This window comes from Misgurnus anguillicaudatus, chromosome 21 (assembly GCF_027580225.2).
Source record: "Misgurnus anguillicaudatus chromosome 21, ASM2758022v2, whole genome shotgun sequence".
NCBI classification, from domain to species: domain Eukaryota; kingdom Metazoa; phylum Chordata; class Actinopteri; order Cypriniformes; family Cobitidae; genus Misgurnus; species Misgurnus anguillicaudatus.
Genome location: NC_073357.2, coordinates 3,681,859 through 3,705,404, shown reverse-complemented (window position 1 = coordinate 3,705,404; position 23,546 = coordinate 3,681,859). Strand labels below are relative to the sequence as shown.

The following is a 23,546-nucleotide window of genomic DNA, read 5'->3' as shown; positions in this document are numbered from 1 at the left end:
TCCTGTCCACGTACAGCGGAAACATCATCCTGTCTACGTACAGCGGAATCATTATCCTGTCTTTGTACAGCGGAATCATCATCCTGTCTTCGTACAGCGGAATCATCATCCTGTCTACGTACAGTGGAATCATCATCCTGTCTTCGTACAGCGGAATCATCATCCTGTCTACGCACAGTGGAATCATCATCCTGTCTTCATACAGCGGAATCATCATCCTGTCTTCGTACAGTGGAATCATCACCCTGTCTACGTACAGTGGAGCTTTTCTCTGTCATCACTCAGCGGAGGTCACGACCTGTCATCACACCGCGTAATCTTCACCCTGTCTTTGTTCAGCGGAATATTCATTCTGTCTTTGAACAGCGGACATCTCGTCTAGACTCTAAGCAGCGGGTATCTCACCCTGTCTTTGCCAAGCGGAACTCTCACCCTGTCACCATGCAGTGGAACTCTCCAACCCATCCTCACCCCGTGTCGTCGGTGTTTGGCGACACTTGACCGTTCGTCGGTGTGTGGCGGGGGGGGTATACCTTTCGCGTCGTTTTTTGACGAACTGGGGACTTCGGTGCTGTTGCGTCCGTTGCATTCTCTTTCCTATTTTCTTGCCATTTTCGCGTCGGTTTAGGGTTAGATTTACATAATGACATCCTTACCCAAACCTAACTCTAACCCCAACGCCAGGTGACAACTGTTTAATTTCGCGTACACTGTTTAATTTTGCGTAATCTAACCCTAAACCGACGCGAAAATGGTAAGAAAATAGGAAAGAGAATGCAACGGACGTAATAGTATTGAAGTCCCCAGTTCGTCAAAAAATGACGCGAAAGGTATACCCTCCCCGTCACATATTGACGAATGGTCAAGTGTCGTCAAATATTGACGACATGGGGTGAGGATGTGTTGAACTCTCACCCTGTCACCAAGCAGTGGAACTCTTCCTGTCTTCTATCAGCATTTTCCTCTCTCTCTCCTTATTGTGCTTAATACATTTTTCATCTGCATTTGGATCTGTGTTTGTTTCATTTTGTGACAAAAATGATCATTGCACCGGGTTGAAACTAGCAAAAGACACATTGCGCCGGGTGTATGATAGAGCCCTTAGATACTTTGAGGTACAAAAGTGTAGTTTTTAAAGGTACCACCGTGACTTGTACTTTTGTACCTTCCTTTCTGAGAGTGTATTAGAAATGTTTCGTATCATGCATTTACATATTTTAAGATTTGCGCTTTGTGTCTGAGAAAAGTTCAAAACAATAAAATCATGAATAAAAACGTTGCTATAGAGCCGCATCACACGACTACCAGAGCGATATTGTGTTTCGATGGCACAAATGTGTAAAACAACAAAGGAGAGTCTTTAAAAACTTTTTTTGGACAGAACAACTTACTTCTGCCATGGATTCAAAACCCAGATAACAGGAAACCCTTTTAGGCGTTTGTTTTGAATATCATAACTGACTCACGGGCGTGAGGTTTGTACAGTACGTGATGGAAGTGAGAAGAGCACAAGACTGAAAAATGAGTGCTTATATAACTATATATTCATCAGGATACGTGTTATAGTGTTTATAGTCTGTGCTAGTTGGTGACAATTGATACACTATTTGAGTGGAAATTCCCATTAAACATGGTTAACTGACACACTGTCACTTATACACCTGAAACAGAGCGCTGTTGTCGATCACTAGTGATTTGTTCTTGTTTATTGTAGTATATATGCTCTTATTTTAAGTGTCTGTGACATGAAGGTGAATGGTGAGCAGGTGAGTGAGTAACCGTCACAAAGTCACAAATATGTGACCATACGGCTCAAGTTAGTCATTCTGAAATGAGCAGCGGTTCCTGTGATGATACTGGTGCATAATAATAATAATAATCACTGATCATTGATGAACTAATATTCACCTACCAGTTTGAGTGAGTTTCTCATTGAGAGTCTCCTGTAGTTGAGTCAGAGCTCTAATCTGAGTCTCCACACTCACATGAGTCTTCATACTGATCTCAGACCAGTTCTTCATTTCTGGAGCTCTGTACAGGGATGATGGGTCAATCTACAGCAGTAAAGAGGGAAAGGAGAAATACATCAGCATGAGAGAAAGAGAGAGAGAGAGAGAGAGAGAGAGAGAGAGAGAGGCTTAAACACATCTTTATTAAACATTCTTCAATTAACAGCTTTCTTATCTAACAATACAATTCCCTAAAAAGACCTAATGACACTACTAAAATACACCCATATTAAAACACACACCATATGTATACTTATAGAAACAATAAAATTAAATAAATAAAATACATATAAATATATACCTACACATATACATACTGTACATACATATACACCACATAAATATATGCATATCATTTATCTTTCCTTTAAAAATTAAGAATCAACATGTCATTTTCCAAAACCTCACACAAAACTCCACCCACACTCCATATATCAGAAAACATTTGAATGTCATTAACCAAATTAAAATATGCATATTCAATCTTAATTCTAGCAGCCACCATTGCTTTAAAAACATGCTCTGCTTCTAGTGCACCCACTCCTAGTAATTTATTTGTCCTAGTCTTCCAGATTGCCATTTTTGCCTTGCCCAACAAAACGTTTAGAAGACAAACTTTTCTTCTGTCACCAAATGTATATTTAAGACTACTAATAAAACACTGAGGTGAAAACTCTTCGTTCATGTCTTCAAAACATTGCTTTAAAACAGTGAAAAGATTATTCAACCTCTGACAATAAATAAACAAATGATCAACTGTCTCATCAATTCCACAAAAAGGGCATTCCCTCCCCACTGCTGGATTCAGATGCGCCACGTGTCTGTTTGTAGCTATAGCACCATGAGTTAGCCTCCACTGCAGGTCTGCTGTACGTTTCTCAATAGGAGATTTGTATAGAGACCTCCAGGAAGCTTTAAAGTCTGGTCCAAACACTTCTGCCCACCTCCAAACCTGCACAGTCCTTAAAACAGTCTGATGTGTAGCTTTCACACAAGTAACATACAGAGCTTTTTTGTTGACTTGGTCAAATTGTCCAAGTTCTGGGGTTTTAAAGGATAAAATTGTGCCACCCTCTTCATGGTTTTCTTCAGCAGCCGCAGATACAATTATACTAGGAAACTTATATTTACTCCCCTCTTCCGGATTTGATTGAAGTTCCAGTGCCTCCCTACAGGCTCCAGGTAATGCATTCCTCAATTCCTCCAACACTTGTTCCAGAAGACGTAATGATCTAATCCCCATGTTGTGACGTAGAGATTCAGCTGATCTCCATTTTGTGGATTCTCTCAAGTCTTTGATCTTAGTGAGTCCAGCCCTCACCATGCAGTTCCTCAAACTTTCAGAAGACAGAGTTTTGGTTTGTGTCAATGGATTGTAAAATAAAGGTTCTTCCATAATCCAGTCCTTAGGACATTGAAGATCTCTTTGAACCTCCAAGTTCAGTTGCCAAGCCTTCAGGACAGACTGATAAAAATGAGTGAAATTACTTAATTCCACATTTTTCAGTTTCAGCAAAAATAAATGTTTATCATAATTAAGTCCTGATGTTTTCCTCAAAAGTGCACAGGCAACACGAATCCAACTCAAGTCCTCCTCGTACAGTATTCTCTGTGCTGTTTGAAGTCTGAAAGTATTAATCCTGCTTCTTATATCCACCAAGCTCTGTCCTCCTTCTTGTAAGGGCAGATATAAAACTGGAGCAGAGACCCAATGTTGACCCGACCAGAAAAAGTCCACAAATTTACTCTGTATAACTTTGATTATTTCTCTAGGTGGATCCAGTACATTAACTTTGTGCCATAGCATAGAGGCAGCCAGGTTATTTGTAACCAAGACTCTACCCCTATAGGATAGCTCAGGTAATAGCCATTTCCATTTAGACAACTTGGCTAACACCTTCTCCAGCATTCCCTCCCAATTTTTTTCTCTATAACTTTCTTTACCTAGGAATACCCCAAGAATTTTTATTCCCTCTGTATTCCACTTTATTCCTCCTGGAAGCTTAGGTACCCCACCATTCCATGGACCCATAATGAATCCCTCACTTTTTTCCCAATTTACTCTAGCAGAGGATGCTCTCTCATATAAAGCTAACCCAGTACACAGTGTTTGAACATCTTGCTTATTGGTAATAAAAATTGTTACATCATCAGCATAAGCTGAAACAGCAACATTTGACCCACTTAAATCTCCTGGTATAGGAAAACCCTTTAAATTATTTCTCAATAAATTTAGTAAGGGCTCAATTACTAAACTGTACAGTTGACCCGAGAGTGGACAACCTTGTCTAATACCTCTCTTAACAGGCACAGGGGAACTTAGTCCTCCTCCCACCTTTAACATAACTGAAGCCCCCGTATACAACAACTTTATCCATTCAATAAAAGTTTTTCCAAACCCAAATGCTTTTAAAACATGAAAAAGGTAATTATGACAGACACGATCAAATGCTTTCTCTTGATCAATAGATAAAAACCCAATATCAAAATCATTACTTATGGATAGATCAATTACATCTCTTATTAAAAATAAGTTATCCATTATGGTGCGACCTGGAACACAGTATGTTTGTTCATCTTTAACAACAACACTCAAAAATTTTTTCAATCTATTCGCTAAACATTTAGAAAGTATTTTATAATCCTGACACATTAAAGAAACGGGGCGCCATTTTTTTAATAACCCCAAATCACCTTTTTTGGGCAAGAGCGACAAAACTGCTCTTTGACAACTATTAGGTAAGGTGCCTTTTTGAAAACATTCACAAATTACATTATAAAAATCTTCACCTAAAACACTCCAAAATGATTTATAAAACTCAGCTGGTAAGCCATCTACTCCTGGGGCACGGCCATTAGACAGCTGCTTTACAGCCTCTGAAAGTTCAACAAAGGAAATCATTTTGTCCAGTGTATTTCTGTCTTTAGGCTTTAGACTAGGTAGTCCTTTTAAAAGTTGATCCACACTTGCCGGGTCACAGTCCGTAGACCCAAATAGTTCAGAGTAAAACTTCATTGCAATTTTTCTCATTTCAATAGGATCTGAAGTCAATGTGCCATCATCTTTCCGAAGATGAAGCATATTTTTAGATATTGTTTTTTTACGCTCCAGATTAAAAAAATAAGCTGTTGGAGCGTCCATTTCCTTGATAGACGATATCCTGGCTCGAATTAAAGCACCTTTTACTCTTTCTTCAAGAAGTGCTTTCAATTCCAGTTTTTTCTTTTTTAAATTAGTAGTAACATTTAAATTATTAACATCAACTAAACATTCCATTTCATTAATATCCTTTTCCAATCTTTCAATATTATTCTTTACAACCATAGTATTGTTATAAGAAAACTATTGACAAAAAATTCTAATTTGGATTTTTCCTACCTCCCACCATTGAATCAGACTTTCAAATTTGTCTTTTTCCAGTTTCCAAATCTCCCAAAAACTTTTACATTTTTCACAGAAAGATTTATCTTGTAGCAGTTTAACATTAAAATGCCAATAGGACTTAGGATGTGGTAACTTTGCCGTGTTAAAATCAATAGAAACTACATGATGATCAGAAAACCCACAAGGAGAAATTCTAACATTCATAACTCTATTATTGTCTGTATTATTGATATATAATCTGTCCAATCTTGCTCCTGTCACAATTGAGCCTAATATTTTAACCCAAGTGTATTGTTTCACAGATTGATTCCTAATTCTCCAAATATCAATTAAATCTAATTCTCTAGTCATTTTATGGAGCACACTACTAGATTGTAAATGAGGCTCTTCCCCATTCCTATCCAATACAAAATTAGTGGTGCAATTCCAATCTCCTCCCATTATTACACACAAATTTCCATAATCATGGTTTTTTATTTCCTCATTTAATTTTTTAAAAAGTTCAATTCTCTGTGATCCTATATTTGGAGCATATACATTGATAAAAAGAAACTTTAACTCTTTCATCTCTACTATCGCCATTAGAACCCTACCCTTATTCAATTCAATAGTAGACACAATTTTGAGATCTAGATTTTTTGAGAAAAGAATTGCTACCCCAGCACTTAAATTTGTTCCATGACTCAGAATACATTCACCATCCCACCATCTGTACAAATCTACTTCATTTTGACTATCTGAATGTGTTTCCTGTAAAAGCATAACATGAATTCCTTTAAGGTGAATATACTCTGAGATCATTGGTCTCTTACTCCTGTCTCTTCCCCCATTAATATTTAAAGATCCTACTCTTAAAATATCCATCAAAAGATATAAAGAGAGAAAAGAAAAAGACATAAAAAGGAGATAGCAAGACAAAAACACCCTTGATGTGTATGTCATTTCGCAAATTAATTTGTTTTACATTTGACTAGGGTTTTCCCCTTTCTAATCTTTGTAATAATCTTTTTCAATCGAAACCTCTTCCGTCTACTCAGTTCATCTTCTCCTACTTTTCTTTGCCAATACAGAACAGAATAGAATATTCAAATTTTTTCATGTCTGAGAAATAACTCTTCACATCAGCTACCTTTCCAAACGTCTCATCCATGAACTCATTTATCTCATCCAGAGAGTAAACTTGATCACAACCTACTTGAGAAACATCAGATAAAACACTTTCCTCATCATCATCTTTAATCATTTCTTCCTCAACCAATTGTAAAGCTTTTTTACTTGTCTTCTTCACACTGTCCTGCTCTACTGTACTTCTTAACTCCTCCATTACAACATTTTTGCTAGTCTGGCCTTCCATTTCCACATTCTCAATTGTTTCAGACATTATTGTTTTACCACTGCATTCAGCATTTTGCTCATTGTCAATAGAGAGTTCAACATCATTCCCCTCATTGTCATTAGAAAGATCATCATTGCTTACATTATTAGTAGACAGTTCAACATTATTTAATCCAACAACAATTCTTTCATTATCTGCTGAAAGCTGAACATCATTTTTGTCATTTTCTCTTGGGAGCTCAACCTCATTTTTTCCATTGTCAATAGAATCCACAACCTCACTTCTTTCATTATCTTTAGAAAGTACGTTATCATTTAGGTTGTTCTCAGAACTTTCATTTCTGTTTAAGTTCTCCATCACTTCAGTTACAACAGTACTGGGACCAGCTTCAGCTCTAAACGGACACGATAACTTCACGTGTCCAATAGTTCCACATTCAAAACACCGCATCTCACCTGTACTTGCATATAACATGTACGATTTTCCTTCAAACATGCATCTAAACGACACATTTAAAGGCTGCGAGTTTAAAAACATATACACTTGCCTCCTAAAAGACAGTACATGTTTCAAAGCAGCATTTTTACAACCTAGAGGGACCATCCTAATCCCACTAGCAAGCTTTCCAAAACGCGAAAGTTCGCGTTCAATGTTCGCGTCAGAAATAAACGGCGGAGCATTTGAAATGGTTACCTTACTTGTGGGCGAAACTAAAGGCTGTACATGAACAAAGGCTCCACTTACCGATATGCCGGTTTCAATCAAACGGTTTACCAGTTGTTCATCCTTCAGGAAAACCACTATGGCTTTATTCATCCGAGACGCCGACACAATATTATCGTGCCCCACACGTTCAGCCACCTCCAAAAGCACATCTTCCACAGACTCTCCTGCACTAGTCACACACCTGATACCGTGACGGAGCGACAGAGACGACGCTTGCACACTCGCGTGCGACGCCATCCTAAACCCCGTCACGGTAATGATGTTGTAAACGTGCTAAGTTTAAAGATCAAACTAAAACCAAAATATTTCAGCGAAAAGAGTATAGAAATAACCCAAAACACTAAACAAACTTTCAAGTTTCCCTCTCACCGTGTTCGCCCTCCCCACTACCGCTTCCCAGCATGCATTGAAAGAGAGAGAGAGAGATAGAGATAGAGAGAGAGAAAGAGAGAAAGAAAGAGAGAGAGAGAGAAAGAAAGAGAGAGAGAGATTGACCTGTATGAGATGAAGATGATCTTCACTGTGTGTGATCTTCTCCAGCTCACTGTCTCTCAGCTTCAGCTCAGTGATCTCCTGCTCCAGATCTTTAATGAGATCTTCATCCTGTTTCTGTTCTTCCTCTATCATCTCCAGCAGCTCAGTCTGACATCTCTCAATGGATTTGATCAGATCACTGAAGACCTCAACACTCGCTGCTTTCTCCTGCTCTCTGCTTCTCTGAGAAATCAGTTTTTCATTACAATTCATCACCTTTATTTATAAGACAAATCAAAACATTATCATCCATCAAATATTTCACATGTTCAACTCACTTTTCTGAGTTCTGCTGAGTATTTGATGTCTTGAATCTTCTTGATTCTCTTCTGGATCATCTGCTGAATGTCTGTCTGTATCAGTTGAATCTATAGACAGACACATTTGATCATCTTCTGACAAAAGATCATGTTGTTTGAATATGTATAACAGATGAATAAAGCATGTATTAAATGTTGTTATGAACTCGTACCTTCTTCTCTTTACTCTCCTCCTCTAGAGGAACAGTGTTGTGATTCTTGTGATCTCCATCAGTACAAAACACACAAACACATGTCTGATCATCTCTACAGAAGAGCTCCAGAGGTCTCTCATGTTTCACACATATATAGTCCTTTATATTCTCTACAGGTTCTATCAGTTTGTGTTTCTTTAAGTTCAGGACTCTCTTGTGAGGCTCCAGGTGAGTTTTACAGTAAGACATCTGACACATCAGGCAGGACTTCAGGGCTTTCAGTTTTCTTTCATCACAGACATCACAGACGATGAGATCAGATCTTCTTAGACTGATCTTGTCAGACTTAACTTGACTTGACTTTTCCTTAAAGATCAGTGTGAGGTCTCTAAGTGTTGTGTTGATCTTGAGCTCTGGTCTTTTACTGAATGTTTCTTTACAGTATGGACAGCTGTAGATCTGACTGTTGTCCCAGTACTGTTTCAGACAGATCCTGCAGAAGTTGTGTCCACATGAAGTGCTGACTGGATCACTGAACACATCCAGACAAATACAACACTGAAGCTCTTCAGACAGAGAAACACTGGAGGATGACAGACCTGAAAAACACAGAGAGAGAAGTCATCAACATTTATCACACACTATTTACCATATGTCTTAATTTAAGATTTCATATATTAAGTAATGTGCTTTGGGTTGTTTGCTTACGTGGAGGTTGACTCATGCTTCCGGCCCGTCTTAGTGATGTTGGTGAAGATTCTGCCATTGTTCGTCTTCTCTTTAAAACTTTTGTAGAAAACACATTACAATCACATTTGTAAGCTTTTTATTCTGTCTTCAGTTTACATACTGTACTTCCTGGATCACTTTAAGCTGTGTGACTAAATGACAAAGTAGATTTCCAATAAATGAAGCCCTAGCTTGACGCTTTGTCCACTCCTTTCGTCCACAATCCACCAAGTGAATCTGTTTACTTGGTTAGTAAAAAAAACTTCAGCACAGGAATATTACAGAAAGTAAAAATGTTTAGTTAACAACCAAAAGAGAGAGAGAAAGGTAAAAAAACTGTGCGGCTTGCCTGACTGATTTTTTTTTCACAACTCTCGTTTACCCCTCTGGCGAGAGTATTCCCAGTAATTAAAGATCTGCACATTTTAAAGGTAAAAATGCAATAACAGGTATTATTCCCAAAATATCCCCAAAATAATTAAAATGCATTTAAATTATCCACATACATTTCAGATAATTACACAATTTACTCCTTGCATAACTGTAAATATTAACTGCATGAAACTTTAAATACTGTAAATATGCCCTTCAATTTCCTCCACATAAATGAATCATGAAAATTACTATTTACAGAGAAATTAAAATTATTTATCAGGTAACTGCATTTAGGCTCCTACAGACAACAAACACTAAATTTTGATTTACTTCACTTTAAGTATTACCATATTATCATTTTACTCTAAATTAAAACAGTTTAACTAGTTTAACTCATGTATTAACCTGACTAAGGGGCTTTTTACACCTGGGGCACATTCAATCTCACACCGGTGCGCAACGTTTTGCTACGGTTTCTGGGTTGAACGACATGTTTCCTGGAAACAGTGTGCAATGGCGTGCAACAGGTTTTAGAAGCGTTTTCTCTTGTTTGGTGGGTGTGTCAGAAATGTCGGCCCAATCAGCGGCAAGATGTATAAAACCACGCAGTAGTAAAGAGACAGCTCGCTCAATGGGTTCAAGTTGGAATGTTGTCTTTCATTCTGGACGGCAAGGTCAGTGACTGTAACATCGAGGGTATTTTACAGTATTAAACACACATTTATAACGATTTCATCAGGCTTCTAAAACTTTAAAAAAGAACACAAAGAATGGCTTCTCTGTCACGATGGGTACAGGAATCATGTGCGAAGTTCAGATGAATAAATAACATTTATTAACAAACATAACGAGAAACAAAACACGAGGAGTATAAATAACGGGCAGGTAAGTACTACAGGAAACACTGACATGAACAATAGGAACAGACGTGGAACGGCGACAATGATCCGGCAGTGAGTATTGCACAAACAGAGGTATAAATACACACAAGCCGTTTCTCAATATGCGTTCTTGTCTGTACTTGCGTTCTTGTGGACTTGTGAAACGTCATAAGTCGCGGCCCAAGTACTGTTCTAATTCAAAGTTCGCATCAAGCCCAAGTTCACCTAAAATCCCCGGATGTGTTCTTGATCCGCTCATTTTATCGAGGATGCATCAGAGGAGACTTGTGTGGACTTATGACAGTGAATTTTCCCAGAATGCATTTCGCGTCAGGAGTTCGTTCTTCCGAGTCTGAACTTGCAAGTTCGAACTACGAAGGACACAAGTCCGAGTTTGGCGTACTTGGTATTGAGAAACGGCTACAGACTAGATTACAAACAGGTGGGATGAATCAGGGATAATTAATCAATGAATGTCCAGGTGATGACGATCGGAACAGAAACTAAACATGACACGGACTAACCGTGACATTCTCAGCTACCGTAGTTGCAACTCTTGCGTCATCACAACAGGGTGTTCAATGCATCACAGTTTCTGTTTAATAAATGTTGTGCAACGTTTTGTCGCGGCTGAACGCAGCCTAGGTCACTTCATGCGTTTTCTCTGATCGGATAGCTATCTGATCGTAAAAAGACCAGGTGTAAATGCCCTCTGAAACGTTTTCGAAATGGATTTTAAGGTGGAATACGTCAAATTTTTACCACTAGATGGCGCCAAAACACAATAACATCAAATGACGTTGTTTAATGACGCTCTGAAGCAGCGTGGAATTATGGGATTTGTAGTCTTTAACTCAACCGCTGACGGCCATTAATCAGACGCGAACGAGAAATCAAGTTGAAGGATAAGGTAATCAAGTCTTATAAATGTTGCGTTTGATGACATCATTTTATTTCAATATAAAATGTTATATTTTATGTTCAAAACTAAATTGTTAGTCATAGATGTTACAGTATGAGTCCAAACTCGTGTGTTAACACAGCACAGAATTAAGTTTTCAAACTTACAATCTAAAATGATTTTTCACATAATGTATTGACAGTACAAATCTTATTGTGAGGTTATGATGTAAAATTCTGATAGACTGTACAGTACCAAACTCTACTCGATTAGTAAGTGTCTTATTGCTGTACAATACTTCTTGATGTGCATTATATCGTCCGCGGGAAGACGCACTGATTTAAGTCTACACACTAGTCTTGTGATAGCAAGTCGAGTCCTGATAAGTTTCAAGTCAAGTCACAATACTAAAATAAATAGGGGTAAATTTTTTCGATAGGTCTAAAATTAGCACTGGCCTAGTGGTTTTTGGATATTTTACTGCAAATATCTTACAAATTGCACCTTTAAATCCGATAGGGTTGGTACGCATTTCAGACGAAACTAGGCAAGTGTAAATGCATCTGGTTGATGAAACCACATACGTCAGCGCTTTACTCCTCCCCAAACGTAACCACGTCACTTGCAAGTAAGCTGGAAGAGCGCCAAACAACCAAAGACGACACGCTTATTGCTTTATGGAGTGATGACAGCGGGTAAAAAAGCTTCCTAGAATCAATAAAAGAGTCTAATTACAAACTCAAATGATATTAAACAAAGAAATAAAACTTTAAGAGACAGTTTTGTAAATGCTTTTCCCCGTCAAGGACCTGCATTAAATCACCGCGCTGTCACTTTCCTGCTACGCTGTACTGCAAGCTTCAGCTCATGCCGAGGAAGAAGATGCGCGTCCCCTGCCCAACATACAGTATAACATACCAAGGTTTAAATTCGTGGCATATTTATTTATTTATTTATTGGATCATTTTCTTGTGTAAAAGGTAACATGCTAATTTGCCGTTCCTGTATTAGAAATACATTGTAATAATTTTACTGATTTAGACTGTGCGTAGGGCACCACGTTCTGATGGGGGCACCAAAAATAATAGCCTAATGAAAAAAAATGTAATGCTGAAATTATTTCATTAGCCTATAAAAATATTATTAGGCCCTTTTTATCCATGTATATGTTACAAAAAAGGGGGAACGAGATAATTTAATGGCTCTAGTCTAGAAAGTATGCCCCCCAGCCTTTGATTGTCTGTGCCGGTTGATCGCGCGGGCGCCTCTGCAGCTTTCGGATATAGAAACGGCCAGTCAGAAGGCAACTTTTGGAAATGTCCCCGAAAAGACAGCAGGAGTCAGGATCGGGAAAAAAAAGAAGAAACTGCGGGATGATGCCCGTGCATGACTTGCAGGTAGTCCATCATGTTTAATCATTCACTTCTAAATAAGGGAAATGCGCAAGGTCTGCAGCTGCAGCTAATCGTAATGCCTCGAACTTGCTGTGCTGATAGTAATGTTTTGCAAACTATGTTGTTATAATTTATAACTTCAGTGCAAGCTAAATTGAGAAACATTACTGTAAAACATTACCTATGTATATTTTACAAATAACTGGCGCAGCTTTTACGTTCTTTACTACGTTTCTTTAGATATTGAGCAGTAGTTTATTTTGTGGTTTATTTTGACGTGACGGTGGTTAATACTTTCTCAGTAAAGGTTAACGTTAGCAGTCAGTGCACATGTTACAATTCATCACTCTTAAATATATAGGCTATAAATATAAAACGTCATGATATGAAGCAAACATTACTGTGACACTTAGTTCTCTGAATCTTTGTTTTATTTAAGAATATTGAGTATTCTTGTTTACTTATTGATGTTTATTTAATGTAATTTATTTAAAGTGACATTGTACTTGGGAAAAACATGTCTGGATTATTTTGATAATTTAAATTTGGTAATTTTTCTGTTTTGCTATTCTATAAAAGTTTGCACTTTCAAATGTGTAGTGTGTGTTGGCTAAAGTTGTGAAGATTTTACTTTCTGCTATTAAGTTGAATAAAACTGGCAAAAACAAACGTTTTTTTCTTAGGGTCGGGGTGGGGGGCATTATAAAGGATTTATGCTTAGGGCACCAAAATGGCTAGCAGCGGCACTGTTTAGACTACTTAACATAAATGCAGCTGTTCACTTGACTATTTATGCCATAATGACACAGTAGTTAAATTAAGTGTTTAAGCACTAGCCAGCAGTGGCAGCTTCCACTTAATTGAATTTTTGTGTGTGTTATTATATAGATTATTATAATCTATAACTTATAGATTAATCAATTGCATCACTGTATTGGCACCTACATGTAGCAAATGTATTATCCACAATCAGGGGTGGAGTGGGACCAAAAAATCTACGGGGAAAATTCGTAGACCACCAGCCCTTCTTGGTAAAAAAAAAAAGAAAGAAATGACTGCACATGCACAACAACATGAAATACAAAGAGTAATAATAATTATTTTAACAGATCTTTAAGTCAACAACAGTTCCCTAGTTTCAGCCAAGCTAAAGCTTAATTTGGTTTCCCAGCAGTTGCTTATAAAATGATTAAGCCTATTTGGAGATAGGGTTGTTTAATGTGACAAAATGTCAGTCATCGTGTGATAACGAAAATATAATGAGGCCTAGACTACTTGTTCTGAGCGTGTTGTTGGCTACACTCTGTAACAAAAACTGTTGCTAATTATCTGGGAAACATTCTGTACAGCAGTCAAGTTGTCTTTGTTTGTATCAAACAAGTTGTGCATTTGTTGTAACAGTAAAACAGTCAGTGGCGGCGTTTCACGAAAACCTATGGCAAAAATTCTGCGTACAAGAAGGCCATTCTCAAATAACGAATTTATGAAACCACATTATATGTGTACTCCACCAACCTGTACAAAATCATACTGATTGCACGGATGTACACTTACTGACAACAATACAAATGAAAAACAAAAATAGAAATTTAAAATGCTTTTCAAATGTTATAATTCTTAACTAAATGCAACTCAAGCTACAGATAAACTAAAATAAGATAATATCAAAACAAAACATACCGTGACATCCCTTCACAAATCTTCACCGCCAATAAACACTTAAAAACACAATAAAGACTTTTAAATGATGTGATAAAGCACACGTAGTTAACCAACTAAGACTATAACACTAAATAAAACTTAAAACAGGGCTAAATGCAAAAAAACAAGTCTTACCTTTTGTTGTCGTGCAGTTTTCATTCCACAAGTGGCCATGGCCCATATTCAAAAATGCGCGCGCAAATAATTAATACAATTCACTTAACTTCGACTGCGCTACAATTTCCCAGTGAAAGAGAACATGTTTATTTATTCACAGAGAACAAATCATATTACTTCTGGAATAATGTATGCAATATGCCTAGCGCGAGTGTGGGGGAGAACCGAGTCTGTTTTAAGGTTAAAACAAAAAAGGAATTTACTTGCGAAAATAAACAGCAGGGGGAAGCGGGGGAACCCCACTGTTCAACTTCAAGCTGCGCTGCAAGAACGACATGCTGATGACATCAAAGTATCGCGAGGGAGAGTCGAGAGATCATTGGAAGAGTTTGCTTTCGAACCACTCTCGCGGCACGTTGATGTCATCCGCTTGTTGGTTCCTATGTTATAGCATAAAGTCGAACAAACGTGTAAATTATCCCTATCAGTGATGTACCAATGTTCAGATATGTTCTACTGAAAATATTAAAAATTATCTTTAATAGGCATCATTATAGCCTGTTGATTTCTGGTGTTTTGTCTGAATATAGGGTATGGCAACTGCTCTCTGTGCTCAATGCTCGGAGCTCCATTCCTCTGTGGGTGAACGAGGATAAGCGGGGGGAGGAGGCGCAAGATGGCGGAGTGAGCAGATGTAAAATCCGCAGGGTCTGACAGAAAAAGTGATTTTGACAGATAAATCAGTTAATTTTGAATGACAGTCACCCCTTAAGCAGTTGTAAGATAGTTAACACTCTTATGAGACTATTGTGAGTCACTTTTTTGAAAAGACGCATAATATATTACACCTGGAAAATATGGCGAACGATCAGGATCAAGCTAGACGTGTCGAACATGACTACAGCGAGGATGGTTTACGTGAGGCATGTTTTGAAGAGTGCGTGGATGAAGAGATGCAGACGAAGATGGATAAATCTTTGAGCGACCACACTCCGTTACAGAGTCCACATCCAAAGAAACTGAAGAGGAGAGACGAAGCAAGAGAAGTAAGCATGGAAAGCATTTACGATGCTATTCATACTCTGTCACAAAGATTTGAGGAAAGACTGGACGCGTTCGAAAAAAAGTTTGAAAAATTTGAACAGCGCATCCAAAATAACGAGAAAGTGGTGTCAGAAAATAAAAATGAAATAATTCAACTCAAAGAGCGTGACAAAAGAAAACAAGGAGTTGAAGGAAAGATGTCGGGAAATTGAGCGATACGGAAGACGGTGGAATCTCAAATTGATCGGGTTACCAGAGAAAGACAACGAAGATACTAGAGAAATAGTGATTGGTATTCTCACAAGAGTGATTCCTACGCCAGTGGAAAAACTACGAGACAAGGTTGATACTAGGGGTGGAACAATACATGTATTCGTTTCGAACCGAATCGGTACGGGGGTCGCGGTTCGGTGCATGAATTTAAACGGAGAATACACGGTATGAAAATAAAAAAACTTGCGTGCAAAATAATTAATGTAATGCGGAACTACTGTTAGATACGCGGGTTCTTTATGGACAGCTAATCTGTTTCCCCGCTTTAGCTCTGAAGCTCTGATTGGCGCCGATGCAGCCGAGCTCCGCCTATGTATGCGCTCTATCAGAGCCTGTCTACATTCTCTGGCACTCTGCATTTTTTTGTCACGTCAACGCCGGTCCAGTCAGTTAGTGAGCAGCGATAGCGAGGATGGCAAGTGGTGTTCCACAAGAGTAGACGCTCCGCCAGCCATCGCAAGTTTGGCAAAACTTCAGTTTTCCAGTCAATTACAATAGTACAGGCGAGAGAGTGGTGGAAAAGACGAGGACTTTGCATCGGCGTTGTTCAGCAATTGTTAGGTATGTGAGTGGAAATACATCTAATCAGGGCTCTCAAGTCTCACGCATTCACCTTGACAAACACGCATTTCAGTCAGTTCAAACGCCACACTTTGTATTTCTCACGCTGAGAAGTAGGAGATAAATTGTCCTGCTATATACAACAGGCATACGCAGGGGAGTTCTGTCGAGTTCAGCTGCTTTCAGTTTTTTAAGCGTGCTAAACTTTACGCAGCGCCATCAGCGTCAGAGTACCGCGAGAAATCTTGCGGAGGAGGCTGATTTCAAATCGCTCTCGCGTTACTCTGCCGTCATCTACTTGTCGTTTCTTGCAGCGCCTTGTGAAGTCGTACACACCTATTAATTCATCCTAAGAGCCTTTTTTTGGTTCTTTAGTACATTAATATGGAATAAGGCCAAAATGTAATTTTAAAATGTATTTAGGTAACACTTGTAATACAATTGAACCCATATTTGTATGAAAGATGAGTACAAGATTACTTAAAGTGGTATACATTTTTGAAATACGAGATAGTATGTTAAATGCATTTCAGTTCATATTCATGACATCTCAAAATAACACTGATAAGGACACCTATGTTTTTAAGATTAGCTTAAGTACTAAAAAAAATCTTTAATTTTTGTTTTGCTTTTCCCTCCATTGTATCGAAAGTGAATCGAACCGTGGCGCCTGAACCGAGGTACGAACCGAACCGGGACTTCTGTGTACCGTTCTACCCCTAGTTGATACTGTTCATCGACTGGAAAAGAAAGATGATCCCGCCTACAATATGAGACCACGACCGATCATCATACAGTTTGGCATGCGGACAACAAGGGATGAGATATGGAGGAGGTCGAGGGAGGCCAGAGTCTGCAAGGAGCTGCATGTTCATTTCAGACAAGATTGTGAAGCACGGGCAAAGCTGTATCCAAAGATACTGGAGGCCAGACGTAATGGGAAGAAAGCTTACTTGAAGGAAGGGTATGCTATTATTGATGGAAAAAGAGTGGAGGTACCTGTTACAGGTTAAATATAGTGTCATACCTTGATTTGAATATTCCTGTTTTGAAAGTTTGATTAAGGGGACTGTTACTGAGAATGTCAAAGTTGAAATCTATGATAGATTGTTCATTCCTGCCTTAATACTATTTCTTAAGCTCATTTAAGAGCGTGCACTTTGTTTCATTAATATGTCTATTGGTTTTAGTTCTTTAAATGTTCGAGGGTTAAAGAATAACATTAAACGTAAGGCTGTTTTTTATTTTGTAAGGAAGTCAAAGCCAACCTTATTTTGTTACAAGGGACTCATTTTAATAAGGACGATGAAAAATTCTGGAAGCAACAATGGGGAGACAACATTTTGTATTCACATGGAACCTCTCATTCTGCAGGTGTGATGATTTTGTTTTTTAGGTTCATAGGAAAAATTATCGATTATAAAAACGATGAAGCAGGTCACTGGTTGATGGTGTTGGTGGAAGTATTTGATTTTAAAATGATTGTAATTAATATTTATGGGTACAATAATAGGTCTCTGAATAGAAATATGATGTTAAAGTTAACTCAAGCTATTAGGGAACGGAGTGCAACTTATGGCATGGAGAACATAATAGTAGGAGGTGATTTTAATATAGTACCTAATTCCTGGCTTGATAGAAAACCTCCTAAAGGATTACAACCAGAGTATGATGACATGTTAAATAATTTTTTGTTCATCCAATAACTTGGTAGATTATTGGAGAGTAACACACCCTAAAACAAAGCAATTTACATGGATTAGCCCAGCAGATATTAATTTATGCTCAAGATTAGATTATTGGCTTGTGTCACCAAATATTACTATTCTTACACCAAAATGTGATATTCATTCATCTCCTCTCACGGACCATTGTCTTATTGGTTTGTCATTCTTAATCGTCAAACAAAAACATAAATCAAACAATATTTGGAAATTTAACAATACCTTGTTGCTAAATGATGAATTCTGTAGCCAAATTAGAATATTATGTCTTGAAATTAATGAAATGGATTTATCAGATGTAAGTAAATGGGAGTGGTTTAAATTTCGAGTAAAGCAACAAGCTATTGAAGCTGGAAAGAAAATAGCAGACAATCGAAAACGTTAACAAAAGGAAATAGTTGAAAAGATACGTTTATTATGTGGAAAACCTAACATAACTGTAGACGAAACACAAGAGTTACACACACTACAAAACCAACTGGATGTTATTTATACGGAAAACGCAAAAGGCGCCTTTGTAAGATCAAAAGCCAAATGGATTGAGCAGGGAAAAAAAATTCAGCATATTTTTATAGCCTTGAAAAACGGAGACTAAAAAATGTATAACAACATTAAATATTAATGGGAATATCATTCAAGACAAAGAAAAAATAACAGAAGAAGTATGTTAATTTTATAGTAATTTATATAAGAAAAAGTTGCAGAGCAACGATTGTGATGCCTTTATGAAAAATGTTAACGAAAGTGTAACAAAACTAACAGATGAAGATAAATTGTTACTAGAAAAAGACATAACTTTAACAGAAATTGAAACAGCTTTGAAACAAATGAGAAACGGCAAATCACCGGGAATAGATGGTCTATCTTTAGGATTTTTTAAGACCTTTTGGATTGATATTAAACATTTATTATTTAATGCGTATCTCGACTGCATAAAAAGTGGTCAGTTATCACCAACGATGAAAACTGGTGTTATAACTTTGTTGCCCAAACCTAATAAAGACTTATTACTACTAGATAATTGGAGACCTATAAATTTACTTTGTAATGATTATAAACTATTAGCTTTGGTATATGCTAATAGAGTAAAAAATGTCTTGAATAAATTAATAGATGATTTTCAGTCAGCGTTTATCAAAGGTAGACAAATTCATAACAATGTGAGACTAATTATGGACATCATAGATTATCAGAGCCTTATTAACACAGAAAGCCTAATATTGTTTATTGATTTTTTCAAGGCATTTGATTCCTTAGAACATGATTTTTTACTGAAATCGCTCCAACTTTTTGGGTTTGGTAACAATTTTTGTAAGGTAATCAGAATGTTTTATGACCAAATATATAGTTATATTTCATTACAATCAGATATCACTCCTAGAATAAATGTCTCTTGTGGAATAAGGCCCAATTTCACCAAAATTATTCATTATTTGTACGCAGCTTTTGGCATATTTTGTTGTAAATAATAAAGACCTGGAAGGGATAAAAATTGGTGACACAGAATTGAAAATAAGCCAATTTGCTGACGATTCAGTGATATTTCTAAAGGACAAATCAATTCTACAAAAGGCTTTAAATGTGATTTCTGCTTTTTCCAAGGCTTCAGGCCTTTGCCTTAATTTAAAAAAATGTTAAATATTACCTTTGTATAATTGTATTGAAACAAACTTGGAGATGATTCCAGTTAAGAATGATGTAAAATACTTGGGGATTCATTTATCTAAAAATTTGGCAATAAGAGAATCCAAAAATATCATTGGGAAATTTGAAGAAATAAAAAGGAATTTAAATCATTGGTTAACAAGAGATTTAATTATTTTAGGACGTAACCTGTTGTCAAAATCAGAAGGGATCTCTAAATTAATTTACCCATGCTATTCTCTTTATATTAGTTCACATAATATAAGAAAAGCAAATACTATAATTATCAATTCATCTGGCGTAATAAAACTCATTACATCAAAAAAATCACAACTTGTAAAGGATTATAGTAAAGGGGGGTTGAAAACAATTGACTTTGAATCTTTGGTTGGAGTCTTTAGAGTTAACTGGATAAAAGCTTTTTTAGATAAACCTGATTCTATATGGTATCATATTCCCAAAAATATCTTTGATAAAGTGGGAGGTTTAGAATTTCTTTTAAAGTGTGATTTCGAGATTTCTAAATTGCCTGTTAAATTGTCTGAGTTTCATAAACAAGTTCTTCATTATTGGAAGATGGTATTTACTCATAATTTTACACCACATGGCTCCACCTTGTGGAATAATAGAGTGATAACAGTAAATAGGAAAACTCTTTTTCTGAGAAATTGGTTTGAAAAGGGAATCATTTTTATCACAGATATATTAGATGAACAAGGTAACATTCTTAGGTTTACGGATTTTGAAATGAAATTTAATATACAAAATTCAAAAAGAGATTATAATAAGGGATGTAAAGCTTTATTAAATATGATACAAAACTATCTACATTTTTCAAAAAGTCAAATAAATTTGCCTAAATTGCAATTAAATCAAATTCCTTTAAATAATAAAAAATGTAACAAAAATATTCAAAGGTAAACTATTTTATGGTTTTGATCAAAATATAAAAATAAGGCATTATGTTGACAAAATGTCAAAAGAAATACATAAAATTCATGAAATGGCCTATACCTCCTAAAATTAAAGAAATGCAATTTAAAATTATAAATGGATATTACCCAGCAGCAGAAATGCTTAAAAAGAGATTTGGTTTTGAAGTTGAGCCATGTGTGTTCTGTTCCCAGGAAGACGAAACTATTGAACATTTGTTTTTCTCTTGTGTAGTGATAAAACATTTCTGGCAAGATGTCATGAACTGGTTGGGAACAAAAATTGAAAACATTACACAACTACAGTTAAAACAAATTCTTTTTGGTAATGAAAATCTTCCCAAAGAAATTTTTAGAATTTACAATATTATAACAATTATGGGTAAATACCATATTCACAAATGTAAATGGCAAAACAAAAATCCATCCCTAATGGTTTTTAAAATGGAATTTAGGGAATACTTTGCTTCTTTGAAACTGATAAATTCCAGTGTTAAGATATACTCCCTATGTGAAGATGTCTCACAATTTTTATCATTATAATTTAATAAGCTTCCATGTAACTTTTATTTAAGGAAAATTGTAGACTGAGAACAGTATACTTATGTGAATAACTTTGACATGCCTTATGGACTGAAATGCCTAATGCCTTAATGCTTATTTTACATTATTTTATTTCTGTTATTTTAGTCACTTTATTCTGTATTATAAATGTGTTCAATTTTGTTCTACACCTAAGTCTCCCAGCGAGAGATTTTGTAAATTGTATTTGTAAAAGAAATGTGAATAAAAAAAACAATAAAAAAATATTTAAAAAAAAAGAACGAGGATAAGCTTTTTTATTGGTTGTTGCATTAAATCTTACCCAGATACAACAGTGCTATTTTCTGATTGGCTATTGTGTAGCCTCTTTCTTTTTTTTGATTGGCTGATAAGCGGCACTCTCGACTAGATCTCCAGGGGAGACAGCTAGAGCAGTGCGGCAGATACACTCCGCCACTGGATACATTACAGATTATTTAAAATATAATACTATCTTTCTTGCTGGCAAAGAAAACGATCAAAAGTGTTAATTCGGAATATTTCATATTTATTTTAATCTGAATGATGTGATGATATGGGGGGGGGGGTATATTAGCTGGATTTGATTTTTGAGGGTCATGAACCCCGTAACCCTCGTGCAATTTACGCGCATGCAACATACAGTAAGTGCTGCCTATTGCTGCATAAACGTCATCTTAAGTTTTTTTAAGGCGGAGTAATAAATTGTGTATTTGCATTTTGGGCGGGGGTAAAAGATCGGATTCATATCCGTTTTGCCAAGACGCATTTATGTGGTCAAATGTAAATGGAACAGTTTTAAAAAATCAGATAGCTATCCGATCAGAGAAAACACATGAAATGACCAGGTGTAAAAAAGGCCCTAAGTCTAATGTGTTCTAGTTAGGCCTAAACCATACTGAACCAGAACACTAACATTGAAACTTGTTCAGAGAAATTTATATTTCCATCATGTTACCTGTGAATGAGTCTCAGATGTGTTCATGTATGACTTTAAAAGTCTCAAATATCTTCTTTCTTGAAGAGTGAAAGAGTTTAAAGGTTTATAGGTTGTTGATCGTCAGTTTAGTTTCATTTTCACTGAAAGCTGTCACTCTATGCTGATGTCATAGCTCCTCCCACATTTCCTCTTATATAAGGAGCTGACCTGTATGATGTGTGTTTGGTCGGTGTTTATATATAGCTTCAATACAGAGATTATATATAATGTTTATATTTATAGATTGATCAATTTATTCCCCAGGTTAAAGAAGCATCTGATTATATGGTCACACACAAAATTGATCAAATTTAAAATAAGATCAAGACTTGAAATAAGATAAAGTGCATGAATATTACATTTAAACATAGACACTGATCAGTTAAATTCAGTGTTTCTAAATGGCATGTAAAATAGTAACAGATGAATTAAACTTAAGGAAAGAGAGACTTAATCCAAAGATTTTGTTATTTGCAAGATAAGTGTACTCAGAAGTTGTGAGTTTTCAGCAGTTTTTAAATAGTGTGATTAATTCGGTTGTCCAGATAGAATTTTGAAGATCATTTCACCAGCAAAGAACAGTGAACAAAAACCTCCTGACTCTATTCTGTGAAAGGAGGGATGACACCCATTGTTCGAATTGAGGGGGTCTTAAAGCACAAAAATATAAATTAGGGGGGTACCCTGGTTTTTATTAAAATTAAAATACTACATGAATTTAAAATTCTCATGTTGCGCTGTCACAAAGCGATAAACTGCTGTCCGTTATTTGTCACAATTTCTCAATAAACTAATTCAAATGATTTCTGTCTGAAATAAATATAAACTCGCAAGTGCGCCTCATGCTGTTTTCTGGAGGAATTGACAGACGAATTAACATCTCTGTCTGCGTGTGGATTATTTTCACCTCAGTGACGGGAAGAATATTTAGTTATCTTTAGGGTGAGTGTTTTTTTATTCTTCTCAAACTATTATTTCATAACAGTTACGAGGCTACACACTCAAATTGACAGCTGGTCCACCAAGTCAAAAGAAACACAAAATATTTTATTAGGAAAGCAGAAGAAATCACGCATAAATGATAATAAATTATAGTCTCTTTCATTTCATTTCTCTTTTATTGTTTTCATGAAAATGCATTATTTATACAAGGCACATACGATTCATTTGAATTTTCCTTTACATTTCCATGATCAAAAAAGGAGCAGATGGAAGAATAATATTCTTATATTTATCTGCCCCCTTCATTCAGAAATAAATAACTATTTATAGAAAGTTAACTTTTG

At 36.4% G+C, this 23,546-nt stretch overlaps 1 protein-coding gene across 1 annotated transcript; it reads right to left on the bottom strand.

Moving 5' to 3' along the window:
* Positions 1-8,438: 8,438 nt before the first annotated feature.
* Positions 8,439-22,372, bottom strand: LOC141353307 (E3 ubiquitin/ISG15 ligase TRIM25-like). Its single transcript, XM_073859795.1, has 3 exons — positions 22,240-22,372; positions 9,153-9,230; positions 8,439-9,043 (listed from the first exon to the last, which is right to left on the bottom strand). Exons 2-3 carry the CDS (start codon positions 9,208-9,210, stop codon positions 8,439-8,441), a joined length of 663 nt encoding a protein of 220 aa, XP_073715896.1. The 5' UTR covers positions 9,211-9,230; positions 22,240-22,372.
* Between the last annotated feature and the right edge of the window lie 1,174 nt (positions 22,373-23,546).